Source organism: Rhinopithecus bieti, unplaced genomic scaffold, assembly GCF_001698545.2.
Source record: "Rhinopithecus bieti isolate Rb0 unplaced genomic scaffold, ASM169854v2 scaffold_11241, whole genome shotgun sequence".
Classification (NCBI taxonomy): Eukaryota; Metazoa; Chordata; class Mammalia; order Primates; family Cercopithecidae; genus Rhinopithecus; species Rhinopithecus bieti.
Window position 1 is genome coordinate 82333 of NW_016806652.1, and position 22004 is coordinate 104336.

Genomic DNA, 22004 nt, shown 5'->3' on the forward strand with positions numbered 1-22004 from the left:
GTGGCCTGAATTTCCAGATTCCCAGTGGGGATGTGTGCTCTGGAGTGCACTGTCTCCCCTCCCAAGGTGGGGATGTGACGTTTTTTGCTTGTTTCATGGAGTAAGCTGGTCCCTGCTTCTTCTTCAAAGTGTATGTAAATTTTTTTGTTGTTGATTTTCTGTTAAGTTCCTGCATCGGTTCTTGCAAAAAAATTCACAGTGTAAATCTCTACACACTCATCTGTCCTTCCAAGTGGGAGACGCATGCCAACACTGCCTCCCATCTGCCATGTGGTACTTTTCTCCATTTTCTTAGTTCTCCATGAGATCTCTTGATTGGCATCTGTTACCTTTTGCTGCCTCCTGTACTTGTTTTTCATTTGTGTTATCTCTGATTTCTTTGAGTAGCTTTTAAAATTTTTCTTGTAGAGATCTTTCCCCATACTTAGCTATATTCCTAAGTGTGATGTTCATTTACTATTCCAACAATCCTAGGGTACTTAAGATTTAAGCTACATTTACAATGCAAGTGTTCTGTAAATAATCAAGAAAGCCTAGATATTTCAGCCACATCTCCTTAAATAATGGTTTACTGAATATTTTAAGCCAACTGTTAAGAAGTCCTGCTCAGCATAAGAAAATCAGTTTTTTGAAAACAGGACTGCCTTTTGGCCATGTACCTAATCAACCAATAGCTTTCTTACAGAGAGGTTGAAAGAGATTACTGTGTTTCCATGCCTGATAACACAACATGCATTCTGTTTCCCACGGATCATAGAGTAATTTTGATGTTCTTGTTTTGTGGTTCAGGAAATAAATTTCATAAGTCTACGGCTACTATAGTGATTGGTCTGAAGAATCTGGGCAAAAAAATTGAAAATCTTCCGGAAAAGATTTACTATTCTAGATGCCATTAAAAATATTCATGATTCATGACAGGAGGGCAAAACATTAACTGCAACGGGAGTTTGGAGAAGTGAATTCAACCCTCCTGGATGACTTGAAGGAATGCAAGATGCAGCGGAGAAAGTAATTTCAGATGTGGTGGAAATAGCAAGGGGACTAGTATTCAAATCGGAGCTTGAATGTTACTGAATGCCTGCAATCTCATGATGTAATGTGAACAAATGAGAACTGCTTCTTATGGATGAGCAAGAAAAGCGGTTTGGTGAAATGGATTCCATTTCTTAGGAAAATGTTGTAAACATTGTTGGAATGTGCAGCAAAGCATTTAGAATATTACAGAAGCATAGTTGATAAAGCCATGACAGTGTTTCAGAGAATTATCTCTAATGCTATCATGTCCCCACAATGACAGAGTTGCCTAACAAAGCCATACTCAGAAGATAGTCCAGTTGTTATGCAACACGTGACTGTCATTGGTGACAGGGAAGGAATCACTTGTGGCATTTTCAGTGTTTTCTGATTAGGTTTATAGCTTTCTATCCTTCATGTCCACCATTACCATTTTGAGAGGTTGCGTGATTTTTTAATGACGTTTGGATTCCCTTCTGATTTGCTCTTGCATATATTCTACAATTATTCTTTTTATGATTGCTGTGGAGATAAGAAAATCTTTATTAAGTTATAACAATTTTCCTTAAATCAATATGAATTTAACTTCAATTCTTTGTAAAAATCATCTACCTCCCCAGATTTTCTCCATTTCAAATAGTTTTGGTCAGTAATTACAGTTTCCTACAATGCATACATATTAACTTAGAATTATACTTATTTTCAGACATTTATATTTTAAATCTTGAAGAAAAATAATGGGTAGAATCCAGAGTTTCAAAAATACATGTTTTTATATTTTACCATCTATTCACATTTACAAGAAGTCTTTATAACGCTGCATGGCTGTAAGTTACTATTTCCTTTCATTCAAACTGAATTCCTCCCTTCAGCATTTCTTTGAGAGAAAAAATAGTTAAATTAGTGAGTGGAGGTCCCTGTAAAATTTTCTTACATCGCAAGTGTCCCTGAAATCAGGTGTCTGACTTTATGAAATTCTGAGTAACTTTTTTTTTTAAACAATAAGAATTTTATAAAATGGATGGTGAAGAACTGGAAAAGCCCATAGCAGCTTTCGTATTTACAAATGACTGACCTAATGATTATTTCACATCTTGAAAACAGAGTTACACGTGCAAAAGCGATTTGAAATATGAAAGTTTGCTTAAGCCTTACACACTTGACTACTAAGTTTTAACAAAATGTCAATCTTATCTTGACAAAGACATCAATCAAGTTTATGAGATGAGAAATTATCATTCCTTAGACTCAGAAAATTAAGGTAGAACCCAATGACAGTGGTTTACATGAGGTTTATTTGAGACATGCTAAGTGTGAATGACCATTAGATGTTAATGTAGAAATGCAGAGTTCACATTGTGATCTTGCATTGAAGATTTGGAAGTAAAAGCTGAGCTAGAAATTTTTTTGGGGGGATTTCTCAGCCCAGAGGTGATATTTAATGCAGAGAATACGTAAGATCATCAACGGAATGACAGTAGGCCAAAAATAATTCAAAAAATTGGTGTAGGGTCCTCCAAAGTTTATGGCCTCCTCCAATTTTATAGGATAAGTAATTTACAGAAAAATTGTGAGCTGCAAAACTTGCTGGGATGCCTATCAGCTCTGAGACATGACTTGAGAAGGAATCTCTGACAGGGTTAACGTGGCTACCAGAGTAAGAATAGTGGAGGGTAAATGTTAGAAAGTGTGCCCAGGTTAAAAACCACTGTCCTTCTCTAAATGCTTTGATCATTAAGACATGAGATCATCCCAAGTTTACAAAAGTGTTGTCTGAAATGAAAATCATGTCTTCATGATTAGCTGATTTACTTAGTTCCCCTGAAAATTATGTATAAGAATGAAATGCCTTTGTAAGAGTTGTTCTTACAATTTACCAATGTTTGAAAACAGTGTGCTGTTTTACATACCCAGTTTCCAAAAGAAGTTTGAAGTCTTGGAACACTTGATTTATTAGATGTATTATTTCCCATTTTAATCTTGAGTGCAATACATAATGGTTTTGGAATATTTTTGTTTTATACTTGTAACCATGCCTTGTTTAAAGCATAAAACATTTAAACAATTGAATATAACAAATGAACAGTACATTTTTACAATCTAAGAATATTTTCCAAATATGAAGTAGTCAGGGAAATGTGATTAGTCAATGATGTCTTTGATGTCCTGCCCTACCACAGACCAATAGGGTCAACACTGACACTGTGACTGGGCCCACCGCTCAAGATTCACGGGCCTGTGGGGTTTGTTAAAACATCGTGGAAAGTTTCTTTTGATGAACAAGATATAATGATCAGAAAAAAAAAGGGTGCTGATATGTTTTTCCAACCAGAGATGTACTCGACTCTCTCTTATTTAACCTCCTCATACCTGACTTCTAATCACTTTGCCTAGTGGGTGCCCTTCCACCTCCCTAATGCCCCCTCTCACAGGGATGCCTCCTCCCAAGCTCCAGAAACTCTGACCCTCACACTGCTGGAGGGAGCCCATGAATTGCTGGTCAATATCACTCACCCTCTAGACTCCATGCTGCCTGTGCTTCTTCCAACAACAGCTAGAGAGGCACTGACTGATAAACACCTGTCACCTGCCCCTTTCCCAGAGGGTGAACCTCCATCCACTCCCACTGCAGAAATGAATCTTAAATGGTTGATTTCACTTTCCAATTCTGGCCCTAAACGTATAGGCAAATCACAATTTTGGGTCACTAGTGTGTCAGAAGGAAAGAAAACATAGAAGTAATGGAGACCAAAGTAGGTGAAGAATCTTTAGGAGAGAACATTTAATTTTTTCAAAATGAGAAAAAAATTATTGTCTTTCTTTTCTGGCTGATGGGCTTAGCTGTAGCTTGATGAAGTGGCCAAGCAGGAGAGATTTAACCAGAGGTGATGTGTCCAGTCACCAGCATGGAGACATCTTCTGTGTCACCATCCACATGTAGGGCCTTTTGGGAGACCTCATGCAATGCCCTCCATGTTAATATTCATCAGAAAATGGATAATCAGGGGAGTCAGCCAAACTGGAAAGAGAAAAAAGTGCACACTCTGAATGGCAATGACTCCGCTACTAGCAGATAGCACAGTGATTTCTAGGAAACCGCCACTAGTGTAGATGTTAAGAAGTTCATTTTCTGACTGCTCTAGAATCTGTGTTTCTTAGTTTAATGAACATGACTTTATTATATCTGTATTTTCAAAATAAAGAATCATTTAATTCTATTCCTCTGCCTGGAACTGAACACATAAAACACACACAGTCAAATGTTCAAACATATTTCTCTACATCTGTCAACAGAGCAAAGAGATATTCTGACATTTTCTATTTCAAATTCTCAGTAAAAACAGGAACTCATTCTGCCTTACCGTGAAGAGGAATAAGCAAGACATACGATCATCACTAACAGACAATTTTGAGTGTAACTATTATACTGGTAGGAATTATACTTTATTTTATTTCTATGCATCTTACCTACTACCTGCCTATCATATGCAACACACTTGGTTAGATTCACAAATGTAAATTGTTGTTTTTGATATAGGTTCCAATAGCCAAAGAGCTACAATGCAGCAACCATTTTATAGGTTGAAATAACCCAAAATATACAGACATAGATAAATGACTGCTCGCATGGACAGTTACAACTTGTTAATTAGGGGATTGAGCCTATCCTTTGTGATTACACCAAGAGCAAACACTAGGAAGCTGGCAAGTGGTTTACTCCAGACCATATTTGAGTTCTCCGAAATAGCACTAGTGATTGATTTTATGATCCCAGAAAATATTAATTGGTTGTAAAATTTTCTAATGCTTGCCACTTTTCCTTTTCTTTTTATCATTTCCTTTTTCATTTTGTATTTTCCTCTAAATCAATAAAATACTAGTAATAATATCTACAAATTTTGGGTACTTATGATTTGCCATTATGTTTGTTTTATTCACACATTATCTCATCATCTCTATTACTTGTTAAAATCTCCACTGCCATCAGGAACATAACTTATTTTTTTCCCTCATTTTGTGAGTAGCCTTCTATGAATCCTAGAACCTTAGAACATAGAGGAACAGTAAACGTCTGTTATTGGTCATAAATTATCTCCAACAATGGTGCTTTTGCATCTACACTCTTCATTTGATTTCAAAATTTCTTTATTCTCTGCACTGAGATCTCCATATTGTAGAACATCAAGGCCAAGTGCTCCTATTTGCTCCACTAAGACTGACTTGTGGAGGCAAATGCGGTGTTTGGGTCATGGGAAAACATGCAAAGAAAGGCACAAAAAAGGTTTGAAATGATTAAAAATACTTAATTGACAGGATCTAGCAAGCAATTCCACGTGAAGTAGGTGGGAATTGGAACCTGGCCCACAAGGTTGATGGAACTCCCTTTGATCTGGTAAGATATTTAGCAGGTTGGGAAGAGCAACATATAAGCACAAATTTGGAAACATCTAATATGACCACATGGGCAATATCCGCAGTATGTACACGAGACAGTAGTACAAACGGCACCCTACATGGAAGGTGCAGATTCAGCAATGATCTTGGCTGCTCTGGAGAGTTCCAGGGAGTCATGAGAGCAGAGGGACAGGTTGACCACACTGACCCCGGGCCTCTCTCCCTGCCAGAGAACAGGGCTCTGGAGTGAATCCATGAGGAGAGGTCCAGAAAGTTCCTGTCTCACCTCTGTCTCACATTGGCCTCTGTGCCCCTGGTGTGGAGGTCACTCTCAACACCCATGCTAACATTCCTCCTCTGAAAATAAATTAGGACACCCATCACCAAAATTACTTACATAACAGGGGTCAAATATCGTATATTTCTGTCTAGGTCATCTATGGCTTTCATGTCCTCTGAAGTCAACTGGAATTCAAACACCTATCAAAGTAATAGAAAACTTTAATTATTTTTAGATTACATCATTGCCAACTGGGAACCACCAAGTACGTCAGACAGTAGGGTGCAGAGACAATACTTCAAAAATCGATAACATTTCCAAAATTTATGAAAGACCTCTCTAAACACTCAAGGGGTCAATGAAAACCAGACGAAGAGTAAGCAGAAATCCATTCCGAGATAAAAGTATTTTGAAACTGCACAACACTGCAGACAAAGAGAATATCTCAAAAGATGCTGAAGAAGAAACAGAGCTGACATTGTGCCCACATGATAGGGTCATGTACCTAGAAGACCCACAAGAATCTAGAGGCAAATTTTGTAATGTCTAGCCTAATTTAGTAGGTTTGATGAATAATGTTGAATATCTCTCTCTCCAATGCACAGGTATAATAGGAAAAATTAGTTTTCAACATGACTCAGGCCTATAATTGACTAAATATTAATGATTTCACATTAAAAAAGCATGGGTACTCACTGCATAAATTTGGGAGACTCTAAATATCAAAAAGATGTCACTCTTTCTAATACATTAAATCAAATAAGCATATAAATCAATAGGGAAACTGAAGGAATAATACAGAAAATGAGAGAAAGAGTAAAAAATAACCGCAATGTAACACTTGATGAATCTAGGTAAGAGGATGTGTTGCATTATTCTTTTAATATTTCTATTAACATTTCTAATATTGGAAAATCCACAAAACAAAATGAAAAGTTATCAAAAACTATTATAATGATCAGTAATGGAGAAAGTTATGAAATTAATGTTATATTTATTTAAATACCATTTATTAATAAGTGGGAAATTAATATTATGATCATGGATTGGAAATCTCCATATTGTCAAAGATTTCGTTCTCTCCACCTTGATCTGCAGGCTTATTACAATGTCAAGAAGAGACTAAAACATTTATTTGCTTGTGGAAGTTAATGAGATGATTCAAAATTTTCAATAACACATTAGTCAAGAATAGCTAAGATATTATTAAATAAATGAAGAAGTTAGAAAAATATTTGTAACATATTGGAAGTGAAACTTACTTCTTAACATCATAGTACAGAAAAGTAAATAAGTTAATTGAAGAGGGAAGAGAGGCCAGATAATTGTTCATGGAAATTTCATATACGTTACAGGTAAAAAATCAAGTTATGTGAGCAAATGTGAACTTTTCAATAAATGCTGGTGGGAAATTTTGCTAAAAATTCAAAAATTAGGTATGCATGTTTGGATCCTTATTTCATATAGTATTTAAAAAGTCAGTCCCATTCGAATTAACCAAATTTATAAGGAAAGAATATTAATAATTTTGTAAGATAACAGTAAAATATTGTGATAGTCCCAATATAGGATAAGACACAAAATTCACCAACCACAAGAAAGAGGCATGAAAAATGAGTCTCCATGAAGGATAGAAACTTCTGTCTGTGAAAACATAACCACAGAGAATATGACAACACAGGTAAAATTTGGAAGACGTTATTTCAAGAATACATTCAAGTCTCTAAAGAATTAATATCCAGAATAAATACATATATATGTGGTTTCTAATTAATTTAACATATGTAACACATATGTCATATATATATCTATGTATACTAGATGAATTAAAGAACATACACACATATATAAATACTGATAATTTCCACAGTCTTTCATAACATTTCCTTTTTGTTTTGTCAGTTTTCTAATGTCCAAAAATATTTTTAAAATCATATAGTGAATGCCATTACCTAGATTCATCTATTGTTTCATTGTCATTTTTTACTTTCTTTCTCATGCTCTGTGTCATTATTTCAGAGTATCCTATGGATTTCTACACTGATTTTACTTAAGGTTTTAGAAAATAGTGACATATACATATATGTGATATATGTCATATATACGACATAGGATTTACAATATATATATACCATATATGATGCATATTTCATGTATCTATATATAACTAATGAGTAAACAAACATACATATGTATGTATTTGGATATTCATTAGAGACTTGGATGTGTTCTTGAGAATATATGAAATAATACATCAATTTACATATATTCGTATTCATACATATACTTATTAATATATTATTTCACACATATCATATAACTGATAGATTAATGAGGAACATACCCTCTAACAATCACATGTCCCTGTATCCACTTGCTTGCTTATATGAATTTCCAGCTCCTTCCAATAAGAGGTGGTGTGTATTTCCTCACCCCTTGAGTCTGAGCTATCCTATAACTTGCATTAGGTGATAGAATTTCCCAGAAGCAATGGTTGGCAGCTCTGAGCCTAGACATGAAAAGGCTTTGCACGTGTCCACTCACTGCCTTAGGGTCGTGCCCAGTTCTGTGACGAACCCTGGGCTGGATGGCTGGAGGATAAAGAACTGCATGGGAGAGGGGGGCGCTCAGACAGTTGCCCCATGGACATCCTGAAGCAGAGCTGCCTCACTGCTGTGCACACACATGAGAGCCCGGCCAGGAACAGAAGGACTGGACTGAGTTCAGGCTGAGCCCAGGCTAATTTTCTAACCATGGAATCTTGAGCTCAACAAATGCTTTTGCATTAAGCCTTTGTGTTAACTGGGTTTGGCTTATAACCTTAGATGTTGGAATAAATATGGTCTCCTACACATAAAAATAAAGACGAACAACCACCTCATAAAAAAAAAGGCAGAGTTAAACAAACAATTCACAAAGACAAAATTCTAAGAGAATAAATATAAGGAATTTATACTACATAAATAACCAAAAAAAATTCACGATGATTTGGAGACTAAAAAACATCTAATCAAATACCTCATTATAGAAAATAAAGAAAAGGACATATCCCTAGCAGAGGGATATGGATATCTCTGACTTAACGCTAATTCAAATCTCTGGTTTTGATCCCATCCTATTTCTCTCCACCTGTGTTGCCTCTCCTGTGCCAGAGTAGAAGAAATCCTTATGATGTACACAAAGAATTCATGCATAGGAAATACAGGGAAATGGAGCTGGCTCAAGGGTGTCCCGAGAGCCTTACAAGAAGCACACGTGTGAAGGACACTGTGCAGCAGTCCTGAGGCTCACAGCCCGGCTCCTCACCTTCATGTTCTCCCTGATTCGCTGCTCATTGTAGCTCTTGGCCAGGACCACAACGCCACGCTGCAGCTGGTAGCGCAGGGCAATCAGGGCTGGGGTTCGCTTGTACTTTTTTGCCAAGGCACAAAGGACTGGGTCCTTCAAGAGAACCGGGGAGTTCTGGTCAACCCTGGAAGGAAAGGCAGAAATGCTGAAGTCCTGAGGCTGGGGATACAGTTTGTTAGGCGGCTCCCTAAACAGACTAAGGCGTCCACTCTGCACCAGAGCTTCTCAAGTGAGGCCCCTGAACAGCAGCCTCAACATCAGCTGGGATCTTGTCAGAAATGCAAATTCTTCCCTCACCCCAAGTCAGCTGTGAGTGAACTCCAGGAAACAGCATGATCTGATTCATTATTTTTTTTTAGCAAACCAGTGTTTTAAGTAAACTTCCTGTATCTCTTACTACCATTGTTCTTCTCGATGGGATCCCAGAGCACTATAGGCCACCAGAACAATGTCTTTTGACTTGCAGAAATCCAGCAGTTTTCTCTGGTTGAGGTAAGGATGACATTCCACCTGCAAATGAGCAAGATGGAAAAGCATCAGATAATCCAAAAGTTGTATTAATATTAAAATCACCAAAGTAAAAGAAGCTGTATAATGTAGAGCACTAAATTTGAACAGAGAGTATTTGCCAAAAAATGATGTTTTACATACAACTTAATTTTATATCCCTCTCTCCTAAGAAAATCGAAATGCTATTTCTGAGCAAAAGCAACCTCTACGAACCCTATCCTGGTTTCTCAATAATTCCGACCACTAGAAGGAGACATGGCCAATTTCAGAGCTGGGATGAAGTAAGATTCTTTGAGCCTTAGGCATCAAATTGTGCCAGAAATCAAGAATTTGGTCAAAGACTCATGAAAGCATGTCTAAAAGAAAAAAGAACTGATTTCTTAATTGACACCAAAAATGCATACATATATATGAATGTTTTCTAATTCATCTGACATATAACATACATATCATATATGCCATCTATGATATATATATATAATAGATGAACTAGAAAATATACATATACACATAAATACTGATAACTTTCATAGTCTTTCATTACTTTTCCTTTTTGTATGATGGATTTGTATGGTGACATCCCAAATGTCACCAGTGGGTTTCCTATGAAACGAGTGCTTTGTCTTTTATACTTGCCCTCATGAGTCTTTGATCAAATTCTTCTTTTAGATAGATAGATAGATAGATAGATAGATAGATAGATAGATAGATATACTGAATAGATGTGAGCATTAAAAATAAGTAAAATGAATTAAAAATCATAGCACAAAATCCGTGAGTCTATAGTAATTAGTGCGAGAATGAAAAAATGAACAACAACATTTGTCTACTCTGATAGTGGTCATTACAGTAATTACATTCACAATACATTGCTAATTGAAGGAAGAAGTTAATTTTTACCCTGACTTAGAGGAATAATAGTGTATTATTTTTACTTGCTGAGAAATTACTTTTAGTTAAATGTCAGGTAAGAATAGTTAAACAAGTGGTTGAAATGATTATGTAAAAACACCAAGGAAATAATAAATAAGAAATAACAAAGAAGAAAACAGAAATACAGTACAAAAAAGTTCAAATCACTGATGTATACTCAATCATATGTGAAAATGCGTCATGGGAATATGACTACTTCTGTTGAGAATTAGCTCCCAGCAGATTACTAGTAATTGTTCAAGAGAAAACATGTATTAAAACAATAGATGTGACCATTGTTACATTAAGCACGTTTTTAAAACTAGCTTCACCAATAGTGGGGCAATCTGTGACTGTATGCAGTCTAGTGTGGGGCGGTTTGAAAAACACGGCATGATAAAACATTTTCTTGCCCCAAAGATTTAAATCAATGTAATAAAATACTCACATCTAACTTTTAATTTACAGAAACTTTCAATAACTGGGAAAAACAAGTTAACTGATATCAAAATACAACAATATAAAAACAATTGAATTCTAGTTAAAAAAAGAAGAGCCACAAAAGACATTTTGATTAAACAATGGAAAATTCAAATATGGACTGGATACCAAATGACATGAGGGCACTGTAGATGATGTTCTTAGATACAGTAATGACACTGTAACTGGGAGAATATCTTCATTCCTGTGACATGCTTGGAGAGGTCTCCAGGGGTCAATTGGCATCTTTACAATTTACTTTGAAGAGGTTCTAGAAACATTATATGTATTTATGCAGATATACCCCATATAACGTTGCAAAATGTTAGTAATTTTGAATACAAATGGTAACATAAGTCTCCAGTATTATATTTACCAAATTTTTGGAAAGTTTGAAAATTGCCATAATAAAATTGGGGAACTACTAATATTAAAATAACATTAATTTCTCAATGCTTTTATTAAATTATCATGGCACCATATCACTATACCAAATTCATAAATTGTATGCATTTATGTATTTCCACTGTTGATCTTTACTCATTGACTCTAAGTTTTTAAAAATGAAATAAAACAAAAAAGTGTAAGTTACTGGGAAAGGTGTAGTGACTTTAATGCTGAAATGTGTATAACATTTGGGGGCAGTCAATTTGATCAAAGAGGCCTAGAATCAACAATCAGAGCTCAGGGATAAGGTGGAATTATCTCTAGGCTATGAAAGAACCATGCATAGAATAGATGTGTTTAAGCAGCTGATTGCATGACAGACTCCAAAGAACAGCAGCCAACTAGGAGCGGGGCAGTCGTTGGCCAGCTCGATGTTCTGCTAAATATTTCTCAGTGTTGATTTCATCCACTGTGAACAGATATCTCTGTAAACAGGTCATTTTCTCTTTCTACCATGGATGACCTTCATTGTCTGCAGATAATTTTTAGTGTATCTATGCCCTTGGTCAAGGAGTGTGAAAGCAGAGATACCAAGAGGCACTGAGACATCTGAACCCCTTGGAAATCCCTAGTATTTCTCTTCTCTTGCTCTCACTCTCTCCTTATGTACTGCTCATTCCATCTTTTCATGGCTTCATATCTATGCACACTTCCATCCAAATCACCTTCACCCATCCACTCTTGGGTCATCTTTCATAGCTTAGGGGTAAGTCCACCTTTCCCTGAGACTAATTGGCAATCCTTGGCCTCCTTGATCAGACTGACTTTCCCTAAATATAACTCACAATTCAGCTTCAAAGTTACAACACCTTTTCGTAAGACTTTCCTAAGCCGGGTAAAGTAAGAGCCCTCTATGCCCTTTGAAACAGAGGCTTTGCTCTCTAGAATCTTCTCTTTTACAAAGATCAGTGGGACTAAATGAATGGATACTTGGCAATAGGACAGAAAGAGGGGCATGAAGAGCAGAAAAGACAGGAGGCTGAGGGCGCTCACCTGGTTGCAGACAGGTTTGTACTTGAGCCCTGGCTTATTGAGGATCATTTCCAGCTGCCTGCGGTTGAAGTTGGACACCCCGATGGACTTGGCCAATCCTGCATCTTTACATTTCTCCATGGCCTGGGAAAAAGGAATTGTGAGGTGTCATTTATGTAGTTGACTGAAGATCAAGATAAATGTAACGTAGAACTGTGAAAGCAACAACTGTGTAGATATGACAATCGACTAGCTAGCCGTGATTCTTGAAAGGGAGAAAATAAATGAGAAAATTGGGGAGGAAGATAGTGATTGCAAGAGTAAGGATTTCTGTTTCCTCCTTAGGAAACTGGAGAGTCTAGTGCACAGGCAAGGAAAGAAATCCCAGTTCTCCTTACCCCCAACCCTTCTCCTCCACTTCTCTCTTTTGTATGCCTGTCATTTCTTTTTCTTCACTGCTCACAAAACTACCTTTGTAAAACTCCTAAATTTTTGATCCAATGGTGCATTTTCCATTCTTGTACTTGGAAGATAGGAATCAGATGTCTCCTATCTCATCTTTCTTATCTGTGCTCTCCTCCAAGCACTCACCTCCCACGTAGCACAGAGATCCACTGTGTCAAACAGTACTTTCCCATTTTCATCTTTGGGGATCATCTCCTCACCTGGCTGAAGTAGAAGCAGTCAATTTAGTGATGTCACAAATCAATTTCTCCACATAAATTTCCCCACACATAGCCATACTCTGAGGTACATTTAAGGACACTAATCCTCCATGATGTAGGTGATGCAATGCTCCAGAGAGTGATACGTACAAAGTGTGCTACACATGAAGGTATAAGGAATGTCTTCAGGAGACAGGCTTCTTCTAATCTCTTATAACTATTATATGTATAAATAAATACCATCTTTCTTGTTGCTAATGGAGTGTCATCATTGACTTACATTACTTTCTTCTGCTCCTATAATTTTCTCTGTGGCAATACCTCTCTTCAACTGCAAAAGACCTTAATATTCAGGAATAATGGATATTACTTTTGACCCAGATGCTACTATCAGAGTTCTTTATCTCCCTGAACATATGATGTTCCATGGACAGGACCATGAACCAATCATGGTCAATGGAGGTGTTTTCAAGGCCAGTTTGGAAGTTGGGAGATGCACAGGAGCTCATGGTAGTGACCATGAGCCTGAAATTGCTCCAAAGTCATAAATACCACCAATGAAAAAGGTTGGAACAAATATTTAAAAAGCCTTTTGTAATAAAGCAGAGATAAGGATGGAGAAAGGATTTATTTTTAGAGATTTTGTGAAATTCTTAATGTAGCCATTGCTTTGACTTTCATACCTAACTCACCCTTGCATTAACTAGCCTAAGGAGATTTCCGTAACCTTAAAACAAAAGTTATGAATGACACAAGAATTCATCACTAAGCAAGAATAAAAACTCAATTTGAAAAGAGATGACGCAGAAGCAACAGTTTCTCATGAAGATTTGTAGTTTAAGAGACTCCAGGACTGAGTTCTTGCCCCTTGATAGGAGTCAAGAGGATGGAAACTCATTGTGCACCCTATATGCAACAGCTTTTCTGGACACCACAACTTCATGAAACTCTGTGTCTGTGAACATTCCAAGAGGTGAACTCAGGAGTCATAACTAAGACCTTGTACCTTCAAGATGATTGTCATTTCCTCAAATTTTTAAAGCAGACAGTTTGAGGATTCTGCACTCTTTTCTTGTAGACATGCATCACGGAAGTACGGATTCAAAATGTGTTCAATAGAAAGGGAATTAGGAGTTATGTTTAGGGCTCTTCTTCCATGTTATAATCCCTATGTCCTCCTAAGAAAATGCTTAGTTCAAATGTCCATGAAAACAACATTTATGATGACAACAAAAGTGAAATAAATTTGATCACAAAGCTGCCTACCTTTACAGACACTGGAAAATGAATAAGATAGAGGTCAACATAGTCCAATTGAAGATTTTTCAGTGACCTTTCCAAGGCTGGTCGGACCAACTCTGGTCGATGGGAATTGCTCCAAAGCTGCAGAGGTGAGAGAAAGGAAGTTGTGTAATGAAAACCTGAGCCAATTTTACTAGTTTGCTCTACCTAATATTTAGACATTTTCTACTACCTCAAAACTAATGACCACAGGCAAAATTATTCTCTCTCTTCTTGTGATGCCTTTTGTTCTGCCATATCCTGATGAACTTTGTAATATGTTGGATATATAGTTAGTACATATACTGAATGAAAGAGTGAAATTACTCCAAAGGTAGAAGTTGTTATCAAATCATAAGCATACCCATTATCTGAATTATCTTTGGTATGTTTTACAACTCATGTTAGTAGTGTAATTCATCAATTCAGCCCAATGGGCAAGAATAAGTATCTTTGTGGTTTAGAAACTGAGGAGGCAAATACAGTTTTTAATATGTTAACTTGGGCTGGACGCAATTTAAAACAATGTAGGTATCATTGTTTTATACACACAGAGCTCTTTTACATTGCTTTCTTTCTCTCTTTCTGATCAATATGATAATGGAAACTCAGAATCCTAACAAATGTAAGAAATTCACCCAGGAGGTAAGACATAACATAATTTGATTAAGGTTATCTCTGATTCTATAGTCTATGTTAAACCATATTGATCTGTGCTGACCTCAAAGAGTAAAGGGACTTCGAAGTCATGAGTTGGAACACTGCAAAGATGAGAAAGTCATCTTCATTTTCTGCCTTTGATTTTACTTTTCATACATGAATAATTGTGAATAAATTGAAATGAATAAGCACAATTCGCCCTCAACTGTGGATCCAGTCATAGAATTGCCACCTCCACACAATCACCATAAACACATGTACACACAAGCTCATCATAGGCACAGTACCTTTGAAGTGTAGAATATGTCTTCTCTCTTCACACTGCCATCTGCAATCTTGCTTCGGATGGCCAGTCCAACCTGCGCCTCATTATTATAAATATGTGCACAATCAACATGGCGGAACCCAACTTCTATCGCCAGTTTGGTGGCCTCTAGAGCTTTATCTTTAGGAACCTAGGGGAGCAACCAAAGGTAGTATTTTCTGACTGATGTGCCTGAGAGTTAGTTCAGGCACAAGCAGCAACGTTTACAAAAATCACCTTTTCCTCCTTTCTTGGATGAGTTCTGTCTATGGAATCATAAGTCCATCCCAGTCTGTCTGGGTCTTTCCTTGTTAGTAATAAAAGTTGGGCATAGCAGGAACTTCTGCAGTCCCAGAAAATCACTGCTTGACCAGTAGCTTAGAAGTATCCCTAAAACAACTTCAGGTTCAGTGATTTTTTTGGCAAAATTAACAGGCTGCAACCTCTAGTTATAGATATAATCTTAATTATTTTTAGTATGGTGAAATTAACACGAGGAAATAGCCACATGGAAGGAATTATGAAGGAATGCAGTGTAAGCTCCTGTGATTCCTCTCCCACCCTGTTGCTGCACAGAACGCACTGACTTTATCCAGCATCATATTTTTTCAATGTATGTGAACTGTTGTCGACAAGAGATGCTCTCTACATGCTCCATTAATAAGATTTTGTCTGGGACTGCTTACGTTGACTCACTCTGCCTAGCAGACCAACACTTCCAGTCCCCAAAAGAAAGCAGGTGCATAGAAACTCCGCAGTTTACATAAACTGTTACGTAGAACCACCACTCTTATCAGCTAGGAAATAGTTAGAAATCCACCTTATCTGATACCGGCAGGTTTATACTGGAAACAGGCCTGTCTATGGATAGCAGTCTATTACGTTAAGTCTTTTCTAACCAGTCTTTGGCCATTCTGTCTACATGACAGAACTAAATACTAGTAGTAAAGATGTATACACTAAAGATATTGATTTGTATATATAAGAAATAGACTGCAGGGAGTAAGTGATTAGCAAAATGGGGTTCAGCTCCATAAATTCAAGGCAAGTCTTTTAGGAAACATATGATTGCAGTGAAATTTATAATTATTGACTTATTTAACAAATGTAGATACAGATTTGAAAGTATATCTTTTACATGACAAAAGCAGAAACAAAGCAAACTATTTTCCCATCTTGAAAGTATTTCAGAGGCTTTCTTTTTACCATGAAATTGCAAGGAACTACGTACAGGGTCTCACAGCCCACGCCTCATACCATCCTTGACCATTTCTTTGTTGTGCGAGCACTCAAAGGCTTACCAAAGCTGGAGCTTCAGTGGTGTTCTCATCTTTACTTCCTCTCCGTGACAATTTATATTAAAGTAAACCACTCCTGTCAATGGCCTTCAAAATGTCCCTTTGTAAATACTTATATCTTATAGATGAGAAATGCGAGACTCAAATTTTATATAACTAGTCCCTATTCACACACATTGTATTCCCACGGCAGTCTTGAGATACAAGTTTTCCTCCAGTGTAGAAATAGCTAAGTCTAGAAAATAAAATCTATTCCATTAATTTTCTCGTCAGAGAAACAAGAAATTTCTCTGTTACAGTATTTTTATACAAATCTGACCCATATTAACAAAGACAAAGAATTTAAACTTCCCTTGTTAGGTTTTACTTTTTTTTTTTTCCTAAAATGAGGATATTTTATTGTTTCAGGTAATTTTCCCAGAGCTGAGAGTAGCACATGGGAAATTCTCTTTAGTCCAGCTCTAGTATTACAGTTGGGTGCTCAAGGCCGCCCAACAGAACAGTGATACTCTCCCAACAGATTTCATGCAATCCGTCTCCACTAACTTTTGCCATTAATATTCCTCTGAATTGTGTCTTCTTGGAAGAAGTAAATATCTGTTCAACTATACAAAGAATCAGAGAAACCACTCCCATTGCAATCAATCTTCAAGAGAGGGAGCAGGCAGGCCGTGTTCTTTCTGCTGAGTTTTATAGACTCTGACAAGCTGTGAAACAAACATAAACAGAAGACAAAGCAGTGCCCCAAATAAGCAGTAGGTGACCCTGTGACCAGACTGCATTGCGGAACAAAGACTGATGTTTAAAGGGGAGTCATGCAGAGTAACTTGGGAACACAAGCCCGATAACCTGGTCAGCTTCCACTTACTCTAGCTTCCACTTACTCTAGCTTCCACTTACTCTAGCTTCCACTTACTCTAGCTTTGCTCCTTTAAACTCTCAACACTAAAAACATTAGTATTACCTCTGCAGGCGCATAGGTGCCAAATCCCAGGACGGGCATGAAGTGACCATCATTCAGCTTCACACGCTGATGTTTCGAATCCATTTCTGTCACTGGCCTGGTTGGCAAATGTTTCTTTCTTCCTCCCTCACAGGCTATAAGAGCAATTAGCTGGCAACATCCCTGGACATACTGTCTGTGGGTTAACCAATGGCATGTGAGAGGAGGGACAGAGGCAGTCTTACACAGGCAGTGATAAAAATGGAATCCAATCCAACTTTTTCTTATCTAAGAAAATTCATAAGTAAATTATCAGGTGGGCATGATACACTCATTAATTTCTCTCAGAAGTATTTTTGCTGTTCCAAATCTCTCTATATATGATATAAATTATTCAAAGAGATTTGAGAACAAATGGTGACTTTACATAAGACTACAGAAAAGGAGCTACAAAGCTCTTTTTGGTTTGTGCCATGATGATGTTCCTTCTGTATCTTACAGCATTTGAAATGACTAGATTTCATTTTTCTCTCTCACACACACACAATTGAAAGGAACGACTAATGAGCATTTCTTTAAAATATTGCCCTCAATTAAAAATTAAAGTTTAAAATTTTAAAATGTGTTACTTTTTCATCAGCAAATTTATTGTTTCTTTCTTATTAGCCTTATGAGAGAAATATCCCTTCCTGATCAAGGTACAGTCCTGATAAATTTGTAATCCTGATGTGGGTGTAAATAAAAAATAAAATTTGATGTGGTTTTATTGGAGGATTTCTTATTAACAGCTTTTGGACTTTGGATATAATTTGTAATATGTAAACTGTGCCTTATCTTATTTGTCTTTTCCAGCCAGTTTTAAGAGTTACTATCAAAAGTAACAAGCCAAAACCTGGTAACTATTAGATATACTTTATAGTATTGTTAAACTTATTCATAAGGAAAAACTGGTAACTAATGACGTATAAACTGGTGAATAATCCTCACATGGGATAATTTTCACTTCATTCTCCTTTTGCAGGGCAGGTTAGAACATGAATGTAATTTGCACGATGCATGATTCACATCTTGGAGTAGTCACAACTTGCAGTGCCATGATTGCTTCTATTTGCTTCTTTATAAAACAAAAAGAAATTGAAACATAGGTAAATTGTTATACATTGACATAAATGTTATATTATAAAGATATGGAAATTTTTCAATGAGATGGTGGATTATAAGACTCCCATATGACTCATGGAAACACCAGAAAGTATCTAAAATTGACTGAAATAAACTTATTTATGGAGTGGCTCAGAGATTCAGGGTGACTCTGCACATACAGATGTTACAGGCAAAAGACTAGGGGAAGAGACATGCAATAGTCCATCTAAGCCATTGAGGAAAAACTGGGATGCGAAATTTTTTAATACTAAGTGATTCAAAAGCCATTGGTTATTTGGGGAAAAATAAAATGGCAAACACAATCCATGTAGGTGCATGTTCAGAAACAAACTAAGAAGGCCTTGAGGTTTTATGTGGGGCTGATGCCTTGACTGAGAACCTGACACACGTATGAGTTGATGACTGTCATGAGAGAACAAATCTATATACAGTAAAAAAGATGTTTTATTTTTTCAAATGCCCAGTTAAATAAAATAACAAGGCATACAGGCTGGGTGCGGTGGCTCATGCTTGTAATCCCAGCACTTTGGGAGGACAAGCAGGGCAGATCATGAGGTCAGGAGAAGGAGACCATCCTGGCTAACATGGTGGAATGCCATCTCTACTAAAATCCAAAATAAAATAAAATAGCTGGACATAGTAGTGAGCACCTGTAGTCCCAGCTACTCAGGATTCCCCTGCTAAAGCAGGGGAATCATGTGAAACCGGGAGGCAGAAGTTGCAGTGAGCCGAGATGGAACCACTGTACTCCAGCCTGGTGACAGAGCAAGACTCCAGCTCAAAAAAATAAAATAAGATAACCAGGCATATAAAGAAACAATAAATCACAGTTCATTATGAGAAAGAAAATAAATCAGTAGAAATCATTCCTGAAGAATCACAGGCATTAAAATTAGTAGAGAAGCATTTAAACAGCTGTCTTAAATATGCTAAAATTGCTAATGAAAACTATGGATTAAGAACTACAGAAAATCTGAAAAAAATAAGAAAATCAAAATATAGTCATAATACAGAAACTATAAAAAAGAAAAGGAAACAAATTGGAGCTAAAAAAAATATACCTGAATGAAAACTCACCAGCGGGTGGTTCAATAGCAAATGTGAGAAGGATGAAGATATGTTCAATGCACATAGGGATACCGCACTTGAAATTCCTGCGTCTGAGGACAGGAAACAAGAATAAAGAAATGGGAACAGGTCCTATGAGACTTATGGGACACCTTCAAGCCAACCAGTATGATAGTATTGGATTCCCAGAAGGAGAAGTGCAAATCCATGATGGTAGAGAGATTATTTGGAGAATAAAATCATCAAAACTTTTCAAATTGGTTAAAGACAAGAATCTACAAGTTCAGGCAACTTAAAGAACTGCATATAGCATAAACTCAAAGAGACTCAGACCTGTATGTGTTATCATCCAACTCTAAAAGCCAGACAAAGAGAGAATCTTTACATAGCAAGAGATTTTGGGAAGCTGAGGTGAGTGGATCACCTGAGGTCAGGAGTTTGAGACCAGCCTGGCTACCATGGTGAAACCCTATTTCTACTAAAAATACAAAAAATTAGCTGGGCATGGGGGCACACATCTGTAATTCCAGCTACTTGGGAGGCTAAGCCAGGAAAATAGCTTAAACCCCGGAGGCGGTGGTTGCAGTGAGTCGAGATTGCACCATCGCACTCCAGCTTGCACAACAAAAGCAAAACTCTATCTAAAACAACAACAACAATGAAAATAAAAAGCAGGAAGAGAAATATGATGCATGGGGTGCAAGGGATCCCGGACAAGATGATCCACAGATTTCTTATGAGAGTCTTTGGAAGATATAGTAGGTGATATATTTAATGTGATCAATAAAGAAATAATTTCACCCAATAATTCCATACTTGGCAAAAAAAAATTATTCCAACTTTTTTAATTTTTTTTTTTCTTTTTGAGGTGGAGTTTTGCTCTGTCACCAGGTTGGAGTGCAGTGGTGCGATCTCAGCTCACTGCAATCTCTGCCTCCCGGGTTCAGGCAATTATCCTGCCTGAGCCTCCTGAGTAGCTGGGACTATAGACAGGCACAACCACACCCAGCTAATTTTGGTATTTTTAGTAGAGATGGGGTTTCACCACAGTGGCCAGGATGGTTCAATCACTTGACCTCATGAATCCCCATATTGGCCTCCCAATGTGCTGGGATTACAGGCATTAGCCACTGCACCCAGCCAAATTATTTCTTAAAAATTAGAAAGTTATTAAGACTATGTGATGTAAAAGCTGAAGGAGTTCATTGCCATTAGAACTGCTCTACAAGAAATGCTAAAGAGAGTAATTCGCTTTGAAAGGAAAGAATTTTAGACAGCAACATGAAGTCATATAGAGGTATAAAGACCTCTCGTAAAGGTAGGTGTAAGAAAAATGTGGAAACGCATATTTGTGAAAGTTTGCTTTTTACTGTCATTTTCTTCAAGATTTACATTACAAATGTGTACGAATAAGAATACATTTCTGTTAACATGTACACCACATATAAAGTTGTAATTAGTGACATCAATAATGTGAAGTGGAAACATAGCTGTGGAAAAGTAGAGTTTTTGTAAGGAATCGAAGTTCACATTGATTTCAATCTGCATGGTATAACTATAGGATGCAGTATGTCATTTCAATGGTAACTACAAAGAAAATAATTACAGATTATGCACAAGATACATTAAAAAGGGAATACAAATTTCAGCAAAAAATCATAGAAACCCCAAAATATTGTTAGTTGAGTATATAAAGAACAAAAAGCTGAAGACATAAACTTCTTTCTTACAACAAAATCCAGTTTATCTCAAGAATCTCCAAAGCCTTATCAGGTTTAGAAGCAACTTAAACGTCTAAAATGCAAAGATTTATCTGAGATCCAAGACAAATTTCTACCAGCTATGAGCCGGTAAAATCAAAAACAAGTTATTTACTTCCAAATCACAAAGGTTTTATAGGCAGCGGTTGAACAATCTCATTTCAAAAGGGAAATAGCAGTTGAAAGAGAAGAAGAAGAGACTTCATGCAAGTCGTAAACCCAACAGGGCAGAAATTAAATCTTAAACTTGCAAAATCATCTTCCGTGACCCTATATTCTTCATTCTGGGCACACTGGTGCCAGGGGTAGGCTTCTGGGGCTTTAGGCAGCACTGTACCTGTGGCTTTGCAGGGTGCAGCCCACATGGCTGCTCTCACAGTTTGGAGTTTAATGCCCCTGGCTTTTCCAGGCTGAAGTTGTAAGCAGCTGGTAGATTTATAATTCTGGAATTTTTAGGGGTGAGACCTTTCTCCCACAGCTTCGTTACGCAATGCACCTATGGG

The 22004-nt window shown here is 37.0% G+C and overlaps 1 protein-coding gene across 1 annotated transcript; it reads right to left on the bottom strand.

The window, feature by feature from the left end:
• Positions 1–1768: 1768 nt before the first annotated feature.
• LOC108532991 (aldo-keto reductase family 1 member C1 homolog) lies at positions 1769–17790 on the bottom strand. Its single transcript, XM_017877311.1, has 9 exons — positions 17531–17790; positions 15252–15419; positions 14290–14406; positions 12950–13027; positions 12380–12502; positions 9438–9547; positions 8996–9161; positions 5807–5889; positions 1769–4033 (listed from the first exon to the last, which is right to left on the bottom strand). Exons 1-9 carry the CDS (start codon positions 17612–17614, stop codon positions 3991–3993), a joined length of 972 nt encoding a protein of 323 aa, XP_017732800.1. The 5' UTR covers positions 17615–17790; the 3' UTR covers positions 1769–3990.
• Between the last annotated feature and the right edge of the window lie 4214 nt (positions 17791–22004).

Excerpts from the sequence above, each read along its gene's own strand:
- LOC108532991 (XM_017877311.1), bottom strand. The coding sequence starts at position 17,614 with ATGGATTCGAAACATCAGCGTGTGAAGCTGAATGATGGTCACTTCATG. Across the intron at positions 14,407-15,251 it reads ACATATTCTACACTTCAAAG|CTTTGGAGCAATTCCCATCG; the intron begins GTACTGTGCCTA and ends TCACCTCTGCAG. Across the intron at positions 5,890-8,995 it reads GAATCAGGGAGAACATGAAG|GTGTTTGAATTCCAGTTGAC; the intron begins GTGAGGAGCCGG and ends TTACTTTGATAG.